The sequence below is a fragment of the Erpetoichthys calabaricus genome, chromosome 6, assembly GCF_900747795.2.
Source record: "Erpetoichthys calabaricus chromosome 6, fErpCal1.3, whole genome shotgun sequence".
NCBI classification, from domain to species: domain Eukaryota; kingdom Metazoa; phylum Chordata; class Cladistia; order Polypteriformes; family Polypteridae; genus Erpetoichthys; species Erpetoichthys calabaricus.
The window spans coordinates 34,095,769-34,121,654 of record NC_041399.2 but is presented as its reverse complement, the minus strand read 5'-3'; the positions used below and the strand labels follow the sequence as shown (position 1 = coordinate 34,121,654).

General features: G+C 37.5%; 1 protein-coding gene across 1 annotated transcript in view; it reads left to right on the top strand.

Moving 5' to 3' along the window:
• Window positions 1-8,054: 8,054 nt before the first annotated feature.
• LOC127528466 (coiled-coil domain-containing protein 178-like) overlaps window positions 8,055-25,886 on the top strand; it is a 357,301-nt gene continuing 339,469 nt past the window's right edge. The window contains exons 1-6 of the mRNA XM_051929352.1: window positions 8,055-8,072; window positions 8,901-8,996; window positions 9,100-9,236; window positions 11,863-12,046; window positions 12,138-12,200; window positions 13,245-13,406. Coding sequence (XP_051785312.1) covers window positions 8,055-8,072; window positions 8,901-8,996; window positions 9,100-9,236; window positions 11,863-12,046; window positions 12,138-12,200; window positions 13,245-13,406 — 660 coding nt within the window. The remainder of the gene's footprint in view (window positions 8,073-8,900; window positions 8,997-9,099; window positions 9,237-11,862; window positions 12,047-12,137; window positions 12,201-13,244; window positions 13,407-25,886) is intronic.

Genomic DNA, 25,886 nt, shown 5'->3' with positions numbered 1-25,886 from the left:
GTTAAAAGGTTTCTGATTATGTAATGAATTCCTTGGAATTGCGAACTAATCAATGAAGTATAAATATAGTGCAGCAGGCGCCCCTCTCTGGTAACACTTGCTAATAAGGTGCTTGTGCTTCCATAAGGGTTACCTCTTGCAAGAGTTAGATAATAAAGACGACTGATTGACGCTTTTATCCTGCTTGTGTTTATTGTCTATACGAGACACCCAGTGGGGAGGTACCCATTAATTTCTTCCACAAGGTCTCATGTTGATTTAATGTGGTTCTTTTCATGATGCTGGTGCCACTGCTATAAATTTGTAAGTGAACTTGTGAGTGTGTAGAGACCACAAGCATCTTAGCCAGTTGAGGTAAATGAGAACTTCTTTTATTCAAGGAAGTATATAGCACAGCATTTGCCTTTGCTCATTTTGTAACAGGCCCGTGGCACTTGAACGCTGTCCTAATGACATGTCTGTCCAGAACGGTGAGTGGCTTAACAAAAGTTTTAGTGTGGATCCCAAGTAGTGTGGGTTTGAGGATGAATGCAATCGAGAAACACATTTGGAGAATATTCTGGTTTGCGTTTTTGTTCAGTACTAACTGCCCTGCAGAGGTGTGCTCAAGCAAAGGATAATTTCACTTTTTTGCTCTTCATGTATTGTCAGTTTATCGTCATACATTTCTGAGGTAAGCAATAAGTTTGACTACATTTGCTTTTTTCTGTTTTCTTACATAATTTATATGGTGAAATCAGTCTGTAAGAGAATTTAATAAACAAATCTGTCAAATATTATATTCTCCCAACTTATAACTACTGATTCTTCCATGTAGTATTTCTAGGTTTATTGATTATTAACCTAGTAGGCAATGGGTTTGGCTGGTATCTGGTTTGCTTAAAAAAAAATGTTTTTCATAATTTTCAGATTCCATAGCCAGTTAAGCATATTTAGTGTTGTTTTTGCCTTTTCTTACTTGATGTTTTTATTTTAACTTATTTATTGTTCATGATGGCTGCAAAATCATAATGCCATAGAAGGTGCTATCATGGTGTGGCCACAGGGTCTTGGTGGCAATTTTGGGACACTAAAAAAGGGGATTGAGAGCATGGCCAGACTGTTGAGTCACCTGATTTTTTTTTTTTTGGAGAAGCTAGGTTTTGTCATTCTGGCATCCCCAGATATTTTGAAGTACTTTTTCCATGTTTGTCATGTGTCTTTGTACTTTATTTAGTGTTCCTGTTTTCCTCATTTGTTAAATGAATACTCCACACAAAAAAGATAATTTTTTACTTGTTACTTTGTTCGTGTAGTTTATTATATGCTACTTACTTCATGTAGCTTGTACTGGCGGCCAAGAAAAACTTTTGTCATGTTTTTATGGGCAAAGTACATAACAAAGATTCTAACTGAATAGGACCCAATAGTAATCAATGTTGGACAATGTGAAAAACATCCAAAGAAAAAATTAAAAAATTGTCACTTAACTCATGTTTCATAATTCACATGTCCATTTTCCAGTCTTTATGCTCAAAACATGCAAATGCATTCATTTTTTTGCTAAAATATCATTATTACTTCCAGAAGACAGACAAATTTCCATAATATTATACTTTGAAATTCAACTTTGTTTTGCTCCTGAATTCCAGATTTTTTCTTGGCCCCCCCTTTTTTCTTTTTTGGTTCCTGACCTTTTCTGATCTCACGGTTTTGCCCCCATGCCTGGTCTGACTACATTTCATTTTTTGACCAACAATCTCCTGGGGCCTCCTACAGAACGCCGTGCATAGAATTCACACTAAAACATGGCGTAAGGACAAAAGCCGAAATGTGCGTATGCACAAAAAAATCCAGATGCATGATTCTGTGAAATAAAACCACATAACAAAGCAAACAATTGGCAAAGTTTATTATAAATGGAAAGAAAATGTGCATAAACAAATACAAAATCTGACACAATACTGCATCAGATCATAATGCTCTAATGATGAGCTAATTAAGAACAATATTTAACTGCTTGCTAAATTAATTATTTTACCATCTTGTAGTTTTTTGTGTCATGATGAATATTATGATGATTATTTTTTTTTTTAATTTTTTCTCTGTTATCATGTGTGAGAAGCAGCCCGGACACAGACAGGCAGACATCATTTTGTCACCCAACACACATTTATTTACAAGTATTTACAGATAATGCTCATGCACAACCCAGTGCCACAGCACCAATCACCCCAAAAGTCCAGGCCCTTTCACAATGCCTTCTCTCTCAGGACCACCTCCTCTCCTCTCCTCTCCTCTCCTCTCCTCTCCTCTCCTCTTCCACCCGACTCCAACTTTGAATGAAGGGAGGCGGCCCCTTTTATGTTCCCCTGGATGTGCTCCAGGTGTGTTCCGGCAATCTTCCACCGACACGCCCCAGTGTGGCGGAAGTGCCGGCTGCATCCCCGGAAGCACTCCGGGTGTCCCTGCTTCTCTTCCCCCCCAGCACTTCCTGGTGTGATGGAAGTGCTGAGGTCCAGGGCTGCCAAGGCATCTGGGCGCCCCCTGGCGGTGACCACGGGCCCCTACAGGGTTGAGCTTCAAATCTCTGTACCCGTGGCACCCAAAGCAAGCAGGATGGTTGCCCCCTTGTGGTCTGGAGGAGGCGCAAGCCCTCCTCTGGTCCTCCTGGGCGTCCCGGCTGGGTACCACCCCCAGCCACGTGCCGCACATGTAATAAGTTCCTGATGTTTTCATATGTTTATCAGAGAGTTGTTTAAAAAGCTTGACAAACCTTTTCCTTGTTTTTCACTCATAGAATACTTAACTAATTATTAATTATGGAAGAAAATGGAAGCATTACTTGATTGTCTAACTTCCAATTCCAAAGAACAGTTATTAAGATTATTATTATCTGAGATCAATTAAAAATTTCTGTTCAATATTCTTCATTTATGACTAAATTGATAGCAAAGCCAGAGGTTCATGTGACATTTGTGCAATTAAAAAGAAGTATTTACTTCTGCACTGATTCAGAGCCATTGAGACCAACACAGCAGTTACAGTTTGACTTTGGCTTATCAGACGTCAGTTTTCAACCACTAGATCACCCGCTTTAAAGGAGTGGCTCATCTGAAAATGCAGCACTGTACGATATGACAAAAATCTTCAATTTCAATTCAGTTCAACTGCAAAAATATATTAAGTTCTTCATGTATTCTTTTGTTTAAATTAAGACAGCTCTGACACATCGCACGTGTGAGAGAAAGCTTGATAAAAATATAAAATCAAGAGTTAAGAAAAAATGCACAGTTAGCCAAGAACAAAATAAGGGTATTGATTATATGTAAACCTGAAACCATTGCCAAAGACAAATTCACTGAGCCATTTCAGGATGGGGAGATCACCTTCATTGACACAAAGGGGGTTCAGTGTAGTACCAGGGAGGAGACGACTGAGATACAGCTGTTGATTCCAATTTTTAAAGACACAGTTAGTAACAGGAGTAGCTCATATCCTTTCAAGTTACTGATAAACGGACTCTCGGAGTCAGAACATCTGCTACTCTGGCTTACATTGGCTCTTATCTATACTTAGTCTTGTACATGGAGTAGCACTGCAGCATAGTGGAACAAGTCCTCAGCTCAAATGGCTTTGATTAAAGTGCTTTCTAAGAGTGCTAAAGGCAAAGGCTAACAATAAAAAAGATATGATAATCAATGTAATCCATCCATCCATCCATCCTCTTAAGCTTATCCGAGATCGGGTCGCGGGGGCAGCAGCTTGAGCAGAGATGCCCAGACTTCCCTCTCCCTGGCCACTTCTTCTAGCTCTTCCGGGAGAAACCCAAGGCGTTCCCAGGCCAGCCGAGAGACATAGTCCCTCCAGCGTGTCCTGGGTCTTCCCCTGGGCCTCCTCCCAGTTAGACGTGTCCGGAACATCTCACCAGGGAGGCGTCCAGGAGGCATCCTGATCAGATGCCCGAACCACCTCATCTGACTCCTCTCAATGCAGAGGAGCAGCAGCTCTACTCTGAGTCCTTCCCAGATGACTGAGCTTCTCACCCTATCTTGAAAGGAAGAGCCCAGACACCCTGCGGAGGAAACTCATTTCAGCCGCTTGTATTCGCGATCTCGTTCTTTCGGTCACTACCCATAGCTCATGACCATAGATGAGGGTAGGAACATAGATCGACTGGTGAATTGAGAGCTTTGCCTTGCGGCTCAGCTCCTTTTTCACCACAACAGACCGATGTAGAGCCCGCATCACTGGGGATGCCGCACTGATCCGCCTGTCGATCTCACGCTCCATTCTTCCCTCACTCGTGAACAAGATCCCGAGATACTTGAACTCCTCCATTTGGGGCAGGATCTCGCTCCCAACCCTGAGAGGGCACTCCACCCTTTTCCAGCTGAGGACCATGGTCTCGGATTTGGAGGCGCTGATTCCCATCCCAGCCGCTTCACACTCAGCTGCGAACCGATCCAGAGAGAGCTGAAGATCACGGCCTGATGAAGCAAACAGGACAACATCATCTGCAAAAAGCAGTGACCCAATCCTGAGTCCACCAAACTGGACCCCCTCAACGCCCTGGCTGCACCTAGAAATTCTGTCCATAAAAGTTATGAACAGAATCGGTAATTCAAATCAAATAATACTGTGACAATAAAAATGATCTCTGACACCATAATGCTTTACATTTGTGCATATACATGTTATCATGTTGTGGGAACTTATAATGCTTGTTTTGCATTAAAAGTGTAGTTAGAAGCAACAATTTATTCAAGGTGAAATGTTTTCTGTGATGGTGGGATGGCATTTAAATTGATGTGCTTGATTTTTGAAGGCAAACTAAATGAAGAAAACACTCTAAAGCCCAATTTAAGATATGCAGCCATCTTGCATTGGCTTGACGTGCAAAATGTGACTCCCTTTGTTACTCCACAGGCTGTCAGATGAACACAAAGCGTACTCAAGAATCAATAACTTGTAAAAAATGTATAGCCTTTCTTAAAGCATAGCCCAAAAATAGAGCTTGTGGAACTGCACAGTATGTCTTGTGATGTGCTTAGAGTGTCCTCCATGACGACTTGGAAGGAAGGAGTGGTCTGATTTAAATTACAGTGTAAGCAGAATGCATAAAAATGGAGCAACCTCCTCACAAATGGATGTCATGCTGTGGGAGAAATTGAAGCCACACTGCTTGAAGTCATGCTGGTAATCATTTGGGGAATGGGTGATTATTGAAGGCTATCTAAATTTGAGTTCATTGGGGAAACTGCATTATTTGTCAAAACAGAAAGCTGACACTGACCATATATACTGAATAATAAACCAAATATATGCACTACGTATTCTAAACTTTTTCTCTCAGCAACATCAGTCTTATGATTAAAATGACTTGTTCATCGTGGTGTTTTGCTATACAGACTGAATGAGATACATTCACCTTTAACATAAACTGAATGGAGAAGTTAAGTACTTTGAAGATGGGAATGAACGGAATGCCAAATTAAATTTGTTATAGAGCATCGTGTTCTATTACTGCCATCCTTTTCTGCGGATATAACAAATACAATACACAATACATTGAAGTACCCTAAAGTAATAAGTCCAAAGTGACTGCAAAAAAAGCATCTTTTCTGTAGCATGTTATACTATTTAACATATAGTGTAATAACAAAGCACAGACAGTGAAAGGTTTTTGGGCACCCGTAGGCAAACCTCATATAATCGATGTCTAAAAGAAGAGAAATAAAACACCAGTTCAGACGGGAGTCAAATGGCTCCAAGGATGGCAGTTCTTTCTGTTAAGACCATTTCCAGCAGAAGGTGGTGGGTCCAGGTGGGCGGACACTGGAATTGACATCATCGGGTAAAAAAGCTGTCAATCTTCCAGTCTGCAGTGGGAAAGAATCGGGAAGGTGGCACAGATCAGGCAACGAAGGCGCTATTGTAGAGTGGCAACCCCTGGAGTGGCGGAGAATTACCATCAGCAGAGTCCTTAAACTATGTGCACGGGTGTGAGAAGAAAATGAGAAATAGAATATTAATAAACAAGAATATTTTTATTATACTGTGTAATGGAATTTGTATGAACTTTCTTTTTTTTAACTTTATTGATTTTATTGTAATCATTCCATACAGATAGATCAAATTGTAACAAAAAATAGGATTGAAAACAAATCAACCCAACCCCCACCCCTTCTGAATTTCTATGAACTTTCAACAAGACAAAATTACTTTTACATAAAAAATAACCAGCTAAAGCAGCAATATCTGGCACCTTAGGGGTCTAGGTAAGTGGTGGATGTCAGCAAGCATATGAATTAGGTCCTGCTTGAATGTAACCATATCAGTAATGATAAAGTCTTTTAGCTAATTTGCAAAAAACTTTTGGTAAACAAGAGATGCACCAATCTGTTAAACAACAATCAGACGCAGATCATTTTTGTGTCAAACATATAATTGGCTTATCACTGTCTAAAATGTTAAAACAACTTAATAAATTGCTGACAGTATAGCATCCTATGAAAGAAACAAAAAATATAGATTTTTACACTGAAGAACAATGTGATTACCTCTATCCATCCTGTTGCCTTCTGCAAGAGATCACAAGGTACAACTTTAAAATAAAAAGAAAAGTTTATTTTGTTTTTTTAACTGGAGCCTATCACCCTCATTTCTTTTCTCAGTTGCTCTTTCCTATCCCTCTCTTTCTCCCCTGTGTTAATGCCACCTGCCCCTCTCTAGAGTGTGCAGTTTAAGTGATGGACTCACCACGAGGAAACATCAGTGACACTACAAACAAGAAACTTGAATTAGTTATCTTCAGCATTATTCATTTTATATAGTGCCTTTACTTTTACCAACAAAAAAATGGAGTTAGTCATGTTAAACCTAATTTATTTTTATAGTCCCTTTAATGAATACCATCTCACATATGTATCTAATTTTTTCGTGTTTTGACCTGTTTTTGCTTTCTGCTCTTTGCTGTGTTTGTGTTTAAGTGTGTTCAGCCTTTGGAATCCATTATCAGCTAGCTAACATGTCGTTCTTCATATGTTTGATGACATGGATTGGATACCAAGGCTGCATATACAATTGAGACAATCAGGACACATTTTGTTAGTAGAAGGTCTGAGCAAGCGTGGCTCTTTAAAAATCAAACAGAAAGAAAGAAAGAAAGAAAGAAAGAAAGAAAGAAAGAAAGAAAGAAAGAAAGAAAGAAAGAAAGAAAGAAAAATATTGTTTTCACTTCAAATTGGCCTAAACTTTTCAACAAAAAAAAACTGATTAAGTCAGAACTTAAACTTAAACTTTAGGTGCTTTATCTCCGTCAACTCAAAAGTTTGTAAACATTTATCTGTCACTATTTTACTGAGTGTAGGATTTCATTTAAATCAGTTCTATTTATTTCCTCATATCATCCCGGTGTACCGTATCCATATTTTGAAACTTACGCCTGCCCAACTCAAAACCCAATAAGAACAGTGTGCATTTGACTCTTCATCACTCTGCCCTCTTTAATCTTCACATAGTTCAGTATAACACTTACTGTATAGTCCCTGTGGTTACTCACTGGTCAAAATATCAGAAAAATAAGAATGAGGTGTCAATGTTATTTCCTTTTCTGTGTATGTTACTTATTCTCTTAGAATGAATTAGATTAGATTAGATAAACTTTATTAATCCCACGGGGAAATTAAGATGCATACAGCAGCAGAAAAATAAAAAAACAAGAATACAGGCTCACAGGACAGATAATACAGTCAATCAATCAACCAAACAATAAATAAATAAACTTAATGAATTAGTGAATTGCCTGATAGCAGTGGGCTTTTTACCTCACTGTGGTGGAGTGATGCTGTGGCTTGAAGTGCTCCAAAAGAGTGCCTCCTAGAGGGGATGGAGGGGATTTTTCATGATGTTGTCCAGTTTTTCCATTGTTTTTGTTATTATTATTTATTGTTAACAATAATATTAATATTATTTTTGATGTTGCAGAGGTGTTTTGTTTAAAACCAAATGACAAAATATGCACATATGACTAACAATACAATCTCTTTATTGTATTGTAACTTATAAAGACAATGCAGGAGTGGGCAATAGTAGGTTTACAGTTGCTCGTGTGGAAAAAGTCAAGCATTAGAACATTAGAACACTCTAGACGAGAACAGGCCATTCAGCCCAACAAAGCTCGCCAGTCCTATCCACTGAATTCTTCTAAAAAAACATCAAGTCTAGTTTTGAAAGTCCCTAAAGTCCGACTGTCTACCATGCTACTAGGTAGCTTATTCCAAGTATCAATAGTTCTCTGTGTAAAGAAAAACTTCCTGAAGTTTGTGTGAAATTTACCCTTAACAAGTTTCCAACTGTGTCCACGTGTTCTTGATGAACTCATTTTAAAGTAATAGTCTTGATCAACTGGACTAATTCCCAAACACTTATACTCATGTTTCCTCTTAATCATCTTTTGCTTAAACTGTAAAGGCTCAGCTCTTTTAATCTTTCCTCCTAACTCATCCCCTGTAGACCATCAGTCAGCCTAGTCGCTCTTCTCTGGACCTTTTCTAGCGCTGCTATGTCTTTTTTGTAGCCTGGACACAAAAACTGCACACAGTACTCCAGATGAGGCCTCACCAGTGTGTTATAAAACTTCAGCATAACTTCCTTGGTCTTGTACTTCACACATCATGGCGCTGTATAACCTAACATTATATTTGCCTTCTTAATGGCCTCTGAACACTGTTGGGAAGTTGACAACGTCAAATCCACTACGACTCCTAAGGTTACGACTCCAAGGTTATGATTTTACAATAGTTTTATTAACTGTAAGCCTACTTTTGCTCACCATTGTATATTTAATTGAACATTGCAAATAAATTCAATTATGTGTTAGTAATATTTGCATTTAATTGCATGTGCTTAAATTTTAGATAACGCATCTACAGTCTAAAACCCAAAATCAAGAAAAACAAAATAAACAGCTGACAGATGAAAACACAAGACTTCAAGATGAGCTACAAAACATTGTAAGTTGACTTTGTTGATCTAATAAACTGCTTTTCGATATGAAGAGATTATTGTTTAGCTTAGTGTATTGATTTTGAAATTATTACATGTTGTTTTCAATAGATATCATCTGGTGAAAGAGAAGTTGCAGATTTAGAAAAAATCTATGAAGTCAAACGATGGAAGTTAATCAATCTACAAGAAAAAAACAGAGAAATTACACTGGAAATTGAGGATTTTGCCTTTAAAATTCAAGAAAGGTACTTTTTTTATTTTAGTGAAATGTCACCCCAAGAAAGAGACGTTTTCAAGTGGCTTATAAAGATACTTTCAATATAATGATTCCTAATTATTATATACTTTCTATGACCTATTTTAATATGAATAATAACAGTTCTACAATATATATATAGCACATGTGCTTTTGGAGAGTGCATGTTCTTCTTGTGTGCGCATGTGTGTGCTTATAGACGTGTCCATGAGTGGCCCCTGCTATGGACTGGTATCCTGTTAATGGCTGCTCCGTCTTTATTCTCCAGCTCCTCTGTACCTCTGAACTGGATTAAGCTGTTTGAAAGTGTTATAACACAACATACAGTTAGGTCCATAAATATTTGGACAGAGACAACTTTTTTCTAATTTTGGTTCTGTACATTACCACAATGAATTTTAAATGAAACAACTCAGATGCAGTTGAAGTGCAGACTTTCAGCTTTAATTCAATGGGGTGAACAAAACGATTGCATAAAAATGTGAGGCAACTAAAGCATTTTTTTAACACAATCCCTTCATTTCAGGGGCTCAAAAGTAATTGGACAAATTAAATAACTGGAAATAAAATGTTCATTTCTAATACTTGGTTGAAAACCCTTTGCTGGCAATGACAGCCTGAAGTCTTGAACTCATGGACATCACCAGATGCTGGGTTTCCTCCTTTTTAATGCTCTGCCAGGCCTTTACTGCAGCGGCTTTCAGTTGGTGTTTGTTTGTGGGCCTTTCTGTCTGAAGTTTAGTCTTCAACAAGTGAAATGCATGCTCAATTGGGTTAAGATCAGGTGACTGACTTGGCCATTCAAGAATTTTCCACTTCTTTGCTTTAATAAACTTCTGGGTTGCTTTGGCTGTATGTTTTGGGTCATTGTCCATCTGTATCATGAAACGCCGCCCAATCAATTTGACTGCATTTAGCTGGATTTGAGCAGACAGTATGTCTCTGAACACCTCAGAATTCATTCGACTGCTTCTGTCCTGTGTCACATCATCAATAAACACTAGTGTCCCAGTGCCACTGGCAGCCATGCACGCCCAAGCCATCACACTGCCTCTACCGTGTTTTACAGATGATGTGGTATGCTTTGGATAATGAGCTGTTCCACGTCTTCTCCATACTTTTTTCTTGCCATCATTCTGGTAGAGGTTGATCTTGGTTTCATCTGTCCAAAGAATGTTTTTCCAGAACTGTGCTGGCTTTTTTAGATGTTCTTTAGCAAAGTCTAATCTAGTCTTTCTATTCTTGAGGCTTATGAGTGGCTTGCACCTTGCAGTGCACCCTCTATATTTACTTTCATGCAGTCTTCTCTTTATGGTAGACTTGGATATCGATACGCCTACCCCCTGGAGAGTGTTGTTCACTTGGTTGGCTGTTGTGAAGGGGTTTCTCTTCACCATGGAAATGATTCTGCGATCATCCCCCACTGTTGTCTTCCGTGGACGTCCAGGTCTTTTTGCGTTGCTGAGTTCATCAGTGCTTGCTTTCTTTCTCAGGATGTACCAAACTGTAGATTTTGGCACTCGTAATATTGTAGCAATTTCTCGGATGGGTTTTTTCTGTTTTCACAGCTTAAGGATGGCTTCTTTCACCTGCAGGGAGAGCTCCTTTGACCGCATGTTGTCTGTTCACGGCAAAATCTTCCACATGCAAGCACCACACCTCAAATCAACTCCAGGCCTTTTATCTGCTTAATTGATAATGACATAACGACGGACTTGCCTTTGAGTCAATTGTCCAATTACTTTTGAGCCCCTGAAATGAAGGGATTGTGTTAAAAAAATGCTTTAGTTGCCTCATATTTTTATGCAATCGTTTTGTTCACCCCACTGAATTAAAGCTGAAAGTCTGCACTTCAACTGCATCTGAGTTGTTTCATTTAAAATTCATTGTGGTAATGTACAGAACCAAAATTAGAAAAAAGTTATCTCTGTCCAAATATTTATGGATCTAACTGTATAACGTGTTCATACTTGCTTGGTTCTATTCAGGGTTGCAGGAGGCCAAAGCCTATCCTAGCAGCATTAAGTACAAGGCAGGAACCAGCCTTCAGGTATCAGTCATTATTTATGCTCACGCACACACCAACACTCACACTTAGTCAATCTGGAGTCAGCAATTCATCTGATTTGCACATCTTTGGGGGTGTGGGAGGAAAATCAGAGTAAACAGGAGAAATCCCTTGCAGCCATGGGAATAACAGACAACAACGGGGTGCCAGATTCAAACTAAGCACGCACTACACGCTGTGTCACCCTTATTATTTTGTACATATTTCTCATAGAACATATAGTGAGAAGTCAAGCAAAATGGCACCTCTTATTGGCTAACTAAAATTACAATATGCAAGCTTTTGAGGCAACTCAGGCCCCTTTTTCAGGAAAGATGTAATACAGAAACTGGAGTTCCCTGTGTTTATATACAAATTAGGACCAATAGGACTATAGGACTAGGACTTCAGGTTAAGATTCATTTAGCAAAAGAGGAGAGCAATGTATGGTCAAGATCTTTGGATAACTGTCTAACAAAGTCTTTTGAAGTTTTTGATGAGTAAAATATGTGCTCACATTTATATTAACACAATATGTTGACAAAGATGTTCTTCTCTGTTAAAACAGTGAGCAAAGATCTGAGCTTCTGGAAAAAGAAACCAGGCGAATGAAGAAATCAATCATTCAGAATCAAGATCAAGAAAACAGGGTGAAGGAAGAGCTCGACCAAGTGGCCATGTTTCACAGTGCATCCAAAGCAAAACTTGAAGACCTGAGGAAACAGATTGCAACTGAAGAAACTGCAATGAGGGTTAATGATTCCAACCAATTGTTACCTTTCGTTTTTAACTACCATTCTGAACTGTTAAGTAAATGATCCTGCATCTTCCTCTTTTTTGTAGAGACAAGAGGAAAATACAACCAGACAGATACTGCACGAGATAAAAACATCTGCATCATTAAAAGTAAGTAGAGTAGCAGTAACTTTAAGATTGTACATAATCATTCCATAAATAAAAAGTGTATAAATATTTAAAATACTTTATTAGGTAAGGTAATCCCGATATGAAGCAATTAAGCATATTTAAACAATTCTGATGTTCTCCTTAACTGTTGGCTGTACAACAATATGTTTATCTAGAATTAATTGTCATCACCATAGTTTTCATAGTTTTTCTTTAACCCCAAACTTATGCAAGGGTTATTTTAAGTTTACAGGGAAAACTCAGTGGCACTCCAGCCACTGTAAAAAAACCTTACACTATTTTAAGTCATTTTAAGTAAAGAAGAGATGCTTAAGTGTGGCATAACAGACCAAAACAGAAGGACAGTGCCAGAACAGGGTGAAGAAAACTCTTGGAATGCCGAAGGAACATAACGTAAATGGCAGAGTGGGCCGAGGTGAGGCACATCAGATGGTGCCTATGGAGTAGTGCAGAGTCTTAAAAGAATTCTGAGTTGATTGTACTTAGTAGTTGGGCTCCATAAACGTAAAAACTGGATCCTTGTCTGTGAATGAAACAAAATCTAAACATTATCTGTCTTCATTTAAAAATTAACTGCATTGGACCGCTGACCTCTACAGAAAGTATAGTTGAAGACAAAGGCTTTAAAGATGTCATTTGTATAGTGAGTTGAACAAGTCAGTATAGTCGTAGCATTTTCTGAGTTGTGGAGGGGGAATTTTATTGGTAAAGACTGTCTTAAAGTAAATACCATCATCTACCAGAATATATCTGAAATATAAGAAGTTACTTTCATTGAAGTGTAATTATGTTCACTCTGCCATGCCAGAAATGCAAATAAATGGTGAAATATTAGTAGAATTGTCTGCAAATTTCAGGAGTTTAAGATGTAAGTTTACAAAATAACATTTTCATGTGCGTCTGAATTCTATGAATAAAATAATGAATAACACTTGTCAATAAAATATACTTATGGTTAGTTAATGAATAACTATTATTATAAATGCAATTTATGTTTATGAAATCCACTAATGTGATTTTCAGGCAGAGATACATTCATTAAAAGAGAAACTGGAGATGGAAAAGAGAAATGTGGAAAAAGAGAGAGCAGAAATTGATAAAACCTCAAAAGAAGCGATGATGGAGGCAATCCAAATCAAGAAAATAGTGGAGGAATGTCAGAGGATTAACCGAGAAAGAGCTGAGGTAATACTGTACAGATCAGAGGTTGTTAACGGTCCCTTAAGGAAATTAAATGGCATTCTTTAAATTATTTCAATTATTTGACAACCCATTTTGTTAGTAATTTAGTGCTACATACCATAAGATAGCAAGCCAAATTAACATTTAGGGATATGTCAAAAGTTTTAAAGATCTCAAATTGACCTTTCATGCATTCGAGATATGTCAAAATCACGTCCTATAAAATAACTTATTCTTTCAATGGGACTTTCTGTTTAGTATTTTGAAATGTATTTGTGATATCTTGAAATGAGCAGGAAGTGATTTTGAGATATCTTGAAATACATTCTAAGATATCTCAAAGTGAGCAGAGACCCATTTTAAGATATCATGAAATGAATTTGAGATATCAAAAAATATCTTTTAGAAATCACAAACAACAGTGAATTTCAAGATATCTTAAATGCCTTATATAATATCTTAATTATTTTTCGAGATATCTTAAAATAACTTTCTGAACATCTCATGTTTTTGAGATTTCTTAAAATAGACAGGAAGTCACATTGAAAGAATAAGAATTTTTATAGAGAGTGATTTTAAGATATCTTGAAATGCGCAGGAAGTTATTTTAAGATATCTGAAAATATATTTCAGATATCTTAAAATGTCTGTGGATCTATTTTAAGATATTTCGAAATGTATTTAAGATATCTCAAAATATCTTGAAGTCTATTTGAGATATAAAATGCCTTTCAGATACCTTGAAATAGATGCATTTCCAGATATGGATTAAAAATGCATTTTGAAATATCTAAATATGTTAGATATGTTAAAATGAATTTTTATATATTTCTAAATGTTAGTTTGGCTTGCCATAGTTATATATAACGCTGAATATGTGTTCATCCGATATGCAGATCCAGATTTTCCATTTGTGCTGGAGAAGACCATAGGTTATGTTTCATCCTCATATTTTTACCCTCTGGGCACTTCTTTTTCATGACTGCACCTACATTTTATTACAGAGGTGCCCCTAGGAAGCATTTTTGGGATGTGCCACAGGTATGCTAAGTTATTCTCCAAAGTAGGTTTAGTCAGTGAAATTTTGGTTTGGGGCAAAAGTTTTTTCCCCTTTGAAATAATTAGTGCCAGCATCTGCACTTTATTCCACTCTCAGCAGCACAGGCTACACCTGCTAGTTTAAGAACTAAAACTTGGTAGAAGTTTTGCAATGTAAGCAGCTCTGTGTAGTAGCAGGGATGAGTTTAGAAGCTCCCTGACCGCAATAGGCAAAATACCAAAATGGTAAGAATGAAGGTATATTATTATTGTATTCTAGTCTTTAATTGTGCTGGTCAAAATTGTTACTGTACATAAAAGGTGTGTAAACTGGCATATAAAACTTTTTAGTTTAGCATTGTGTAGGACATATATAGTACATAGGGTCTCCAAACATCATTTCTGTATATTGGCTCAAATTTAGGTGTCTCAACATATTTTTAAAAATTCTTTCTTTGTCCCATATTTTACACGTGACTTATTTCCCTGTACCAGGTGTATTGTCCACAGTTTTGCTATTACAGCTTTATCAGTGCACTGCATTTAGTTATCAGTGAAACTCAAGAGCTGGGGACGATGCTTGTCCTACCTGGGATGTTAAACTCCCAGGCGGAGTGGTGGCTCTGAGGCTAAGGATCTGCGCTGGTATCTCGAAGGTTGCTGGTTCAAATCCCCCTCACTGCCAAAAAAAAGGCCACTGCTCTGCTGGGCCCTTGAGCAAGGCCCTTAACCTGTAAATTGCTCCAAGGGTGCTGTACAATGGCTGCCCCTGCGCTCTGACCCCAAGGGGTATGCGAAAACTACCAAATTCCTAATACAAGAAATTGTATAAGGCGAAATAAAGAACAAAAAAAAAAAAAACCTGAACTTTCCAGTTTAGCAATGGAACTTAAAGGTCTTTCCCTGTATTAAAATGAATACAACCTGTTACTGTTATTTTAATCCCATATTTGTACTTTCTGTTGAACTTTTCCCAATTGAAGACATGTAGCAAACAGGTCTGAACTGTTCAGTACCCTTTGTTCCCTTAAAGGTAACTACATTAATTTGACAAAAAAGAAAGGAGACAAATATGAGGAGTACATCATTCACAAGACATTAGGCTGCATCTTGCATTTTCATGGAAGAGGGCTGTGCTAAATTTTCAAAAGCCACAACAGAAGCCTACATGTGCTTCTTTTATTGTGTGTATACGTATTTCCTTGGTAGTAAGTGGTTGCACATTTTGTGAGATGACAAAGATATCAAAAGTTATCACAATGGCCAGCCACTTGATTGATTTTTTTGTGATATGAAAAGTGTGTTATCTTGAATGTTTCACAATAGTGAAGAGATATAATTAGGTAAGTTAAAGGGATGCTCTACCCAAAAACATTGATTTTTTTAAAATATATTACTTACCACATGTAATTTGTAGTGATGGCTGAAGAAAGGTTAGGTTTCATGTTTTTGTGAAAAATGTAGACAAAAGGATTTCTCATACATGTCAATAATAACCAATGTTAGACAAGAGCAAACAGTATCAAAATGTTCATAAAAAATCTCACGTTAATCGTGTTGTATAATCTATAAGTAAAGTCATCCAGTCATATGCTCACAACGTCCTGAACACATAAATTTTCCCTAAAATGTTGTTAAACTTGTATAAAACAGGTGGAACGGTACAATAGTAAGTCCTTCCGTTTTGATCACAACATGAATTTAGGAACCTCTGTTCACAGGATATGCTAGCCCTTACGTCCCCCTTTCTTTGTCTGTCTTGTTGCCTTTGTTCATCAATCATTGCAGCTCCCTAGTGGACGTCAGACAACATTATGCCTGGTCACAGACACCGGACATTTCATCATTTTATATATTTAGAGATAGCTCACTTCCGGAAAAGACCTCCATGAACAAAAATGGAATGCACACAGACATGCACACAGACATAACTTACATTTACACTTACATTCATAGCGGTAATCCACAACTGCCATTCCTCAGTATTATTTAGTGGCAGGTGGTGACACTACACTCGAATTATATTTGATAAATGTCTTCTTCTTTTGGCTATTCCCGTTAGAGGTTGCCACAGCGGATCATCTTCTTCTATATCTTTCTGTGCTCTGCATCTTGTTCTGTTACACCCATCACCTGCATGTCCTCTCTCACCACATCCATAAACCTTCACTTAGGCCTTCCTCTTTTCCTTTTCCCTGGCGGCTCTATCCTTAGCATCCTTCTCCCAATATACCCAGCATCTCTCCTCTGCACATGTCCAAACCAATGCAATCTCACCTCTCTGACTTTGTCTCCCAACCGTCCAACCGGAGCTGACCCTCTAATGTCCTCATTTCTTATCCTGTCATCTTCGTCTCACCCAGTGCAAATGTTAACCAACAGCTCATGGGCTTAATGGTTAGTGCTGCTACCTCATAGATTCAGTGTTCTAAATTGAATCCTGATCTCGATTGCTGCTTGTATTTTTGTTCTCTGAGTATTCCAGTTTTCACCCTAAATTCATATGATTTGTGGTTCCAAATTAACCCCATGTAAGTGAGCCCTAAGGTGGACTACATGCCCCTCCAAAGTTAGCTCCTACCTCACACCCATTGTTGCTGGATTTTCCTTGTTTACTTCAGATCCTGGATTTGATTAAACAGATTTGACCATGTTATGTTTAATTAATCCATACAACGTTACTTATTCCCAAAGATGCCTTTAGCAGTAATTATTATAAGCTTAACAAAACGTAGGCTTCAGATTTTCACTCATTTCTCCTCTCTGATTTTGCTGATGAACTGCAGTATTTCAAAAATATTTACAGATTTTCAATGGAATTCAAGATTAGCATCTTTATGCTTTATGGTGTGGTGTTTTACTATTTTGTCTTATTTAAGCTGCATTTGCAAATATGTAATGTTTTGAGTTTATAAATCAAGATTGGGCACTATAAAGTCAATGAATGTTCACAGGAGGAAAATTACAGTAGAGGTGACAAAAACGAAAGTATGATAGCCACAAAAGAGTCAATTAGAAAAAGTCTGCTATATGCTACATAACCATTTTCTGCTTTCTCAGCTACATGCTGCAGTATCCATGCTTAGACAAGGTTTCAAATTTCTTTCTTTATTATTATAAATTTCTTTCTTTCTTATTATATATATTGTCTTATATAGGTATATATATATATATATATATATATATATATATATATATATATATATATATATATATATATACATCATAAAGGTTTGGGGCAGCCACCCGTATATTGTTTTTCCCAGCTGCAAAAAAGTTGAAATAAGTAGCACGATGTGCATATTATAGAGTCCAAAACAGAACTGCCTATAGTAGCCCAAGATGGAGGCTTTAAAGGCATGAAGAGGAACTGATGTCATCAAAATGGCCGAAACCAGGAGTGACATCAGTAAAGGGGCCGGCTTCCGAAGTGACGTCAGCAAAGGGGCCGGCTTCTGAAATGACGCCAGCAAAGGGGCCGACTTCGGAAGTGACATCAGCTGAGGCACCGGAACCTTGAAGGATTTCCCAGGAAAGGTCTGTAGGGAACTGAGAAAGACAGTCAGTACACTCCACCGCCCCCTGGTCGGATGTTTTATTACACTAACTCAGACCCTTTAGCTGCCTCCTACTAGCACGTGTGTGACAATATATATAATTGATAAATGTGCTTGTAATAAAAAAGCATTGGATTTATTGCTAGAAAATATTACATTAGTGAAAAATGTTTTCTAGTCCACCATCCATTAATCAGTAGTTATAAAGTTTGCTTTTTTTATTTCTTATGTTTTTATGATTTCAGTAGACGAGTCTCTGTTTTTTTATGCACACTACAGTAGTGCACACTGTCATTTTAAAACTTGAGGGTTAACTTTCATAGGGGGATTTCATTTCATTCATATTTTAGGCAATTACAATTTTTGTTTTAGAATTTCACTAAAATGCAATTTATACAAATGTGCTTATTGCAGTCAGTTTTGTGCTAATATGTAACTATATTTAGTGTCATAGTGGAGTCTCACAGCCCACTCACTGAGTTTGCATATTCTTCCTTTGTTTGTTTTGGGTATTCTGCAATTATTCCAATTCCTGTCAATGCTCCAAAGTTTGAGTGTCCTCTCTAATCTGGTCTGTTATGACTGAGTGTAGGAGAAGTCTTGAATGCATGTTGTGATGAACCAGCGATGTGTTTATTAATGCTACATACCTGAGACAAATTGATTCAGAGATACGCTGTAGCAGTGAGTTTCAGTTCAGTGTTGTTCTTATCTGTTCCATTGATTCAAATTAGCCATCTAATAATAATAATAATTCATTACATTTATATAGTGCTTTTCTCAGTACTCAAAGCACTATCCACACAGGGCAGAACCGGGATGAGAACCCACATCCTTCCACAGTCTCCTTACTGCAAAGCAGCAGCACTACCACTGCGCCACCTGTCTATCAACAAACCAGAGATTCCATTTCAGGGTCACATGGAGAGAATATCTCAGCAATTCAGGAGCAGGAGGCAATCCTGCAAACTCCACACAGACAGTGACTGGGTGAAGCTTGAACCCAGGACCAGGGGCTGTGCAGAAGCAGGACTAACCACTTATGTAGTTTGCATGGATGACCTTCTTCGTCTACCACATCCGAATGATGGCTTAGGTTGATAGGTAGGTCAAAACTGTCCTTAGCAGTAAAGAAGTCCAAGTGTGAATTCAGAAAACAAATCTTTAGCAACATGTTGCACTTAATGGTTCTGTATGAGTGAGCCATGTTATTAACTAGCGGAATGTAGTTTGGTGCTCTGTAGCTGCCAAGAAAATTCTCAACAACATTCTTGAATGCCTTCCATGCGATTTCTTCTGGCCGCACTAACATGTCCTTGAACCTCTTGTCATCGATGACATGTATGATATGAGGAACAATAAAGATGCTTCGTTAATCTTGGCCTCAGTTTTTTTATGAAAACATCTGTCTGAAATGCCAAAATCCTTTACCTTCCCTGTTCATTGCTTTCACAAAATTTTTCAACAGTACAACTTTTAGATGAAGAAGAGACAAAAATATCTTTGTTGGGTCAACAATTTTCAGCTCTGGGATCAAATGCTTACTGAGCCACCAGCTCTTTTTAATGTAATGTGACTCATTATGGCTGTCTTATTCACAAATCTAACAATAGCACTTGGTACGTTCCTAATAGCAGTGCCACTACTTTTAGACCACCACAGATTTTCCAGTTGTAGCTGAATATGTATACATATAATATGAGAGGAAATCACAAAAATAGGTCAGTGCAATAAGATGTTACGTGATAGGAGAGTTTTTAAAGATGATTTTTGTGAATGGCAAGCCAAAACCCGCAAAATAAAGAAGTGGTCTTCAGGAAAGAAAATGTTCACTGTTCAGTTATTTTCTGAATATAAACAAATCAATATAACTTTTTTTTAGAGGAAAAGCAAGACAGTTGAATAATCTTTAATAATTAAAGAGCAATATTTGTCAGCATGTAGATCATGTTCTGTTACCAGGAGTTGTGGCAACAGTGGGATACTGAAAATAAAAAGAAAATGAGTTATTAGAAGTTGATAATGATGATTACCAGAACTTTAATAATAATAATAATAAAAATAATAATAATAAATTACATTTACATAGTGCTTTTCTTGCTACTCAAAGGACTTAGACAGAGGGACCCACTTCAGCTACCACCAATGTGTGGTACCACCTTGACGATGCAATAGCAGCCATTATTGCGCCAGTGAGCTCACCACACATTAGCTGTTAGGTAGTGAAGAGGTGAGAGAGAGCCAATGAAAGACAGGGGATGATAAGAGGGCAAGAATGGGCAATTTAGCCAGGACATCAAAATAAACCCTACTCTTTATGAAGGATGCCCAGGGATATTTAATGACCACAAAGGTACAGGACTTCAGTTTGACATCTAATCTGAAGGGCAGCGCCATATTACAGCACTGTGCCTCCATCACTGCACTGGGACATTGGGATCCACACAGAGACCACAGGATAATCTCTACCTGCTAGCCTCACCAACACCTCATCCAGCAGCAACCCAAGCTTTTTCCTGGTTGGTCTCCCATTCTATTTCTGCAGCACATACAATTTAGACCTCAGCTCCAATAATGATGTCCAATCCTAAAGAAGTAAGTCTTCCTTGATTTGAAAGTTGTGTCCAATGAGTATCACTTCCACAATCGGGCAGACCATTACAAGTTTTGGGATTCATGTAGTTAAAGGCTCTGCCTACTACATTGGTTTTATTTATTTATATATTTATTTATTTATAAGAATAAACTTATCTTAAATTTTTATTGCATTCACAAGGTATTTCCTGAAACGAGTGCATTAATAAGTTCTGTTATATTAAGGAGGTCATGGATACTTACAGCTTAAGCTATTAGAAAGTACATTTTGAAACTGGTCCTAAAAGTAACTGGAAGCCACTGTACAGAGGTGAGAGTAGGAGTTTGATGGTTGTATATCCTACTTGAAATTTCTATCATTGTAGCCGCTTTTTAAATTAACTGGAGGCTGGTTTTGAAATTATTTGAACTGAATAATGCCTTGCAAGAATGGATTTTGCATGAAATTGATACTCTAATTGTAAAAAATATACATAATAAGTTGTATTATTCTGTATCTGTATGTACTTGTAAAGCACAACGAGATAGTACTCAGTATAAAAAATCTCAGTTAAAGTTACAGTTGTAAGGTAATGTAAATGAACAAATTATATTGTAAGAAAACATATTCATTTGACAGAACTGCTTGATCATCTTGTAAACACTGGCACCTTGGTGAGTGTTGCTGTCTCATAGCTCCTGGGTTCCAATCCTGGTCAGAATGCAGTGGACAATATATCTGTTCTGGACAAATCTTTGTGTTGCTTGATGTGTTCTGTACCCCGACAGTTGATTATTTGAATGTGAATGTTTCAACAATCAAGAAATGAATGATCTACTTAATTCATTACCTTTTGAATTGAAAACGGTGAAAAAATGGGTACTCGTGTAAAAGCAATCTGAATTTGCATTAACTACAGTCAAGATAAGCCTGTTATCTTGTCTTAAACACATTCGAATGAGAAAAATGAATATTACAAAAACAGTTCCTAGGGTTCAATAGAAACTGTCCATCAATGTGTCCTTGTCTTGTGCTCTACTTTGCTAGGATGGACTCCAGATTTCTACAATGCTACAGTGGAGCAAGTGGATTCACAAAATGGCTGATTAAAGTAGTAGTTTGCTACCAGTGTTAAAACTATATTATCCAAAGGAAATGAAAAACAAAAAAACAAAAAAATAAACTTGATGAAACTTTGAAATCAGTAACATAACTCTGAGTCTTCATCAGCTTGAAGCAAAGAGGCACTCCTGCTGACTGATAGGAATTGAAGTCCCTTTGGCAGCACTGCCATACGTTCATTGCAGTAACAGGCTTGCTCACTGAGCAACCATAAAACAGCACCTCTCTACCTTAAGAGCCTAACGAGACTGATGACTTCACCTTGCCATTTTTATTGGAAACAACAAATTGCTAGCATCACAGTATTGGCAATCTCTGTAATGCTTTTCATTATCACTGAGATGATGCCCCACGGCAAGCACTTAGCCTGCATGGGGTTCCAATTTATTCGTTTTCCCATGAATGTCTGTGCTGCTTTCTTAATTCCTCCTGACTTAAAGGATGTGCTCTACTTCCTCACTAGCAGGCCAATGCCACCCAATCTTCTCACTGTTGCCTGCCAGCTACTACAATATACTGTACCATAACATGTATTTTTGAGGACACCCATCAATTTTGATTTTCATGTGCTCAGAGGTTTCATAAGGTTAGGTAAGGTGCACTTTGAATACTAGACAGGAACTAACCCTAGACTGAGTGACAGTTCATTGAGGTGTGTACACACTTCATATTCACTCTTAACTGCCCATCATACATTGCCAGTCAACCAAAGGTGAATGTCTCATATTGTGGCATGTGGGAAGAACCTTCAGCACAGGATAAAAATTCAGTTGATTAGTGTAATAATGTGACAACACCACACTGACAATGAACCTACAGGAACTGAAATGAGGTCTTTGGAGCAATGACACAGCAATGGCAGTAACTGTACCATTATACTGTGACATTTCAAAAGACTTCTGTACCAAAAATTAACCAAAAATGTTTTGTTTGAATTTAATGCCTGGTTTTTCCATGTTGATTCTGCATGTTCTCCTTCTGTCTGCACTGATTTTACTTTCTGAGTATTTGTTTTCCTAAATGTTACCAAAGACACGTTACAATAGGTTGATGGTCATTTCCTTATTAGTGTGTGCAGTACAGGAAGAATTGTTTCCTGAATTAGACCAAAAAAATACTACAAATACTACAAAAATTTAAAATAATTTGTAAATCCATCAACTCCAAATTACTAGAATATTTCAGTTATGTATATAAACCAGCAAGACAAATGCTTTTGCCTGACATCTTCTTTTTCTGCATTACCTTCCAAAAATAACTCAGCTACTCTCAACTGTGTTTCTTGCATTACCACTTTGACATGCCTTGTGATGAATTAGCTTCTTGTCCAGGATACTTCTTGTCTTGTCCCTAGCACTGCAGAGTTAATCTACCACAGTCCTGATCCTGAACTGGATTACATGAGTCTGAAAATATTATGTCACATTTGTAAATATGCACAGTAATGTGGACTTGTAAAAGGAGGAACAATATATCCTAACTACAGGGTCACGGGGGTCTGCTGGAGCCAATCCCAGCCAACCTGGGGCGCAAGGCAGGAACAAACCCCAGGCAGGGTGCCAGCCCACACACATTAGGGACAATTTCGGATCGCAAATGCACCTAACCTGCATGTCTTTGGACTGTGGGAGGAAACCCACGCAGACACGGAGAACATTCAAACTCTACGCAGGGAGGACCCGGGAAGCGAACTTAGGTCTCCTAACTGTGAGGCAGCAGCGCTACCATTACGCCACAGTGCCACCCTGGAACAACATATGAAATAAAATAATAAATCACATACTAGCGAAACACGTGGACCTATGGTTCAAAAATAAACTGCGATTGATTTATTTAAAGATAAGGAACTATTGATAGTTCTACTGTTTTCTGAATAGGCACCTCTTTCAGTTCCTCTAGAAATAATAATATACTTAATTATTTGTGGTTAAAAGTTTCTTTTATTTGTCGGCATGCACTTCTGTTTTTTTGTTCTTGCATTATGTATCCTGTATTTTTGTCTTGCATGCCTATGAGCCTTTGTGTTTTCCTGCTTGTTAATTGCTCTATATTCGGTGCAGTGGTAGTGCTGCTGCTTTGCAGTAAGGGGACTATGGAAGATTGTGGGTTCGGTTCCTCCCTGTGTGGATAGCGCTTTGAGTACTAAGAAAAGTGCAATATAAATGCAATGAATTATTATTATTATATTCAGGATTACTTGGCTGTGTGTTCCTGCATCTTGTCTTTTTATTATTTTTCTATTAGTGCGTTTTTTACATGTGCTTCAGTAACTCGATTATTTGGAGAAACCTGATTTCTGAAATGCCATGTAAAACCCTATTCCAGTTACAGAAATTGGGTCATTGGCCTCTGAGAAACCTGATTAACACAGGTAGATTTCCTGTGAATAACCCGAATGTGTAGTCATGTAAACCCTTAACTGGGTTACTGTTAAGGACTTTGCAGTCTGTGCATGTCCATTACACTCTGTCAGCCTGTACATGTATTTGCTTTGCATACTCCTTCAGTAGCCACGAGTAGAAGCATCCATAAAATAAAGTTCCAGAAGGCAATGTTCAGGTGATCACATTATACCTTCACCTGACTGAAACAATCTGTCTGAGTGTTTCAGAAATCACTAAATTTGTGTTGATTAGCTTAATGTACAGTGTTAAACTCAGCAACACAATCTCAAGAGCAGTTTAGAAATATGTTAAAAATAATGTACGTTAAGTAGTCCAATTACTTTTTGGAATAATGAGTAACCTAATGCAGTACTTATCTTATTGAAGTAAAGATACTTACGTTATTATTATTTCAGCAGCACTGGGTGTAAGGCAAGAGGCACATGTACTGGGTCCTTTGCAGAGCTCAATCTCACAACCAAGCAGAAATGAGTTTGCTGCGAGCAATCCGGTAACAGAAACTTATACATACTTATACAATTATCAATTTGACTAAACATATTTATAAAACACAAGAAAATTATCACAGGGTCATGCTTGTGTTCTGATTCACAGTGCTTATTGATGCAGTTTAACTCTTTTTTTGCACAGTTTAATGACTTTGGAGCATTTTCACAAAAGAGAACTTCAGAAGATTACTTGCGTATGTAAATTTGGATTTTGTTAAACACCAAGGTTGTGTGTTAATCTGGTTATTCACCTTAACATGATTATGGGTGCGCATGAAAATGCATTGTATGTCCATGCTTTAGGCGACTACTGTATTTCTATATTTCTATTCTCACCTATTTGGTGAGCAAATTCATGATGACTTTGTAGTAGACACACGATCACAAGTCATTTTGCCATCCTTTATGCACATTTAATAAAGATCAATGTTTGCTGATCTATAAATACAATAAATTCTAAAATAGGATGTTATGTTTTTAAGCACATTTTTTAGAAGATTAAGTAAGGAGTCTTTCCAGTTAGTGAGATAGTTGCATGCCACAAGCAAAGGCTAGATATAAAATACCATAAACTCTCCACCAGTTGTTTAATCACGGAAGAACCCTCACTTGATTATGAATTTTTAACATGTATTTCTTGCATTCTCAAGTTAGGTAGAAACATGGGTGTCACAAGCAAAGGCTAAATATAAAGCATCATAAAATCTCCGCCAGTTGTTTACAATATAGGAACTCACAGTTGATTATGAATTCTGAACAAGTATTTGACGATCTTCTCAGTTGCTGGCATGCATTTCTCCATCTTTCTTGTTCTTGTGTTCTGTATCCCATGCTTTACGCTCAGCAGATGTTACTGGTCTTCTTCTTCTGCTTGTTTTGCTCTTCTTCATCACATCCTCTGTGATTTACTTGACACTCAGCAGATGTTATTGATCTTTTTTTTCTGTCATGTAACTTGGTTTTGCGATCCCTTTGCCATAACAAACACACAAGCACAGGTCACTTAGCATAGGATGACGCTACATCGAGTTTTTTCAGTTCACAAAATGTATCAGATCAAGATTTCAATTCAGACCAAAATCAAGGTTCTAGCCCCAAGAGATTACGAGTAATCCTGTAACAGATTTACAAACCTTAGCATTTTATTATATTTGATTAGAAAAGAAAAACAGTGCATTGTAATACAAAGACTTTTTTTTTGTTAAAAGATTTGCAGTCCAAATTGGAATAACCCTGTTATTTGGTTCAGATATCTGTAATAGAATAAATATTGATGACAGCTGTAGTTTCTCAGAACA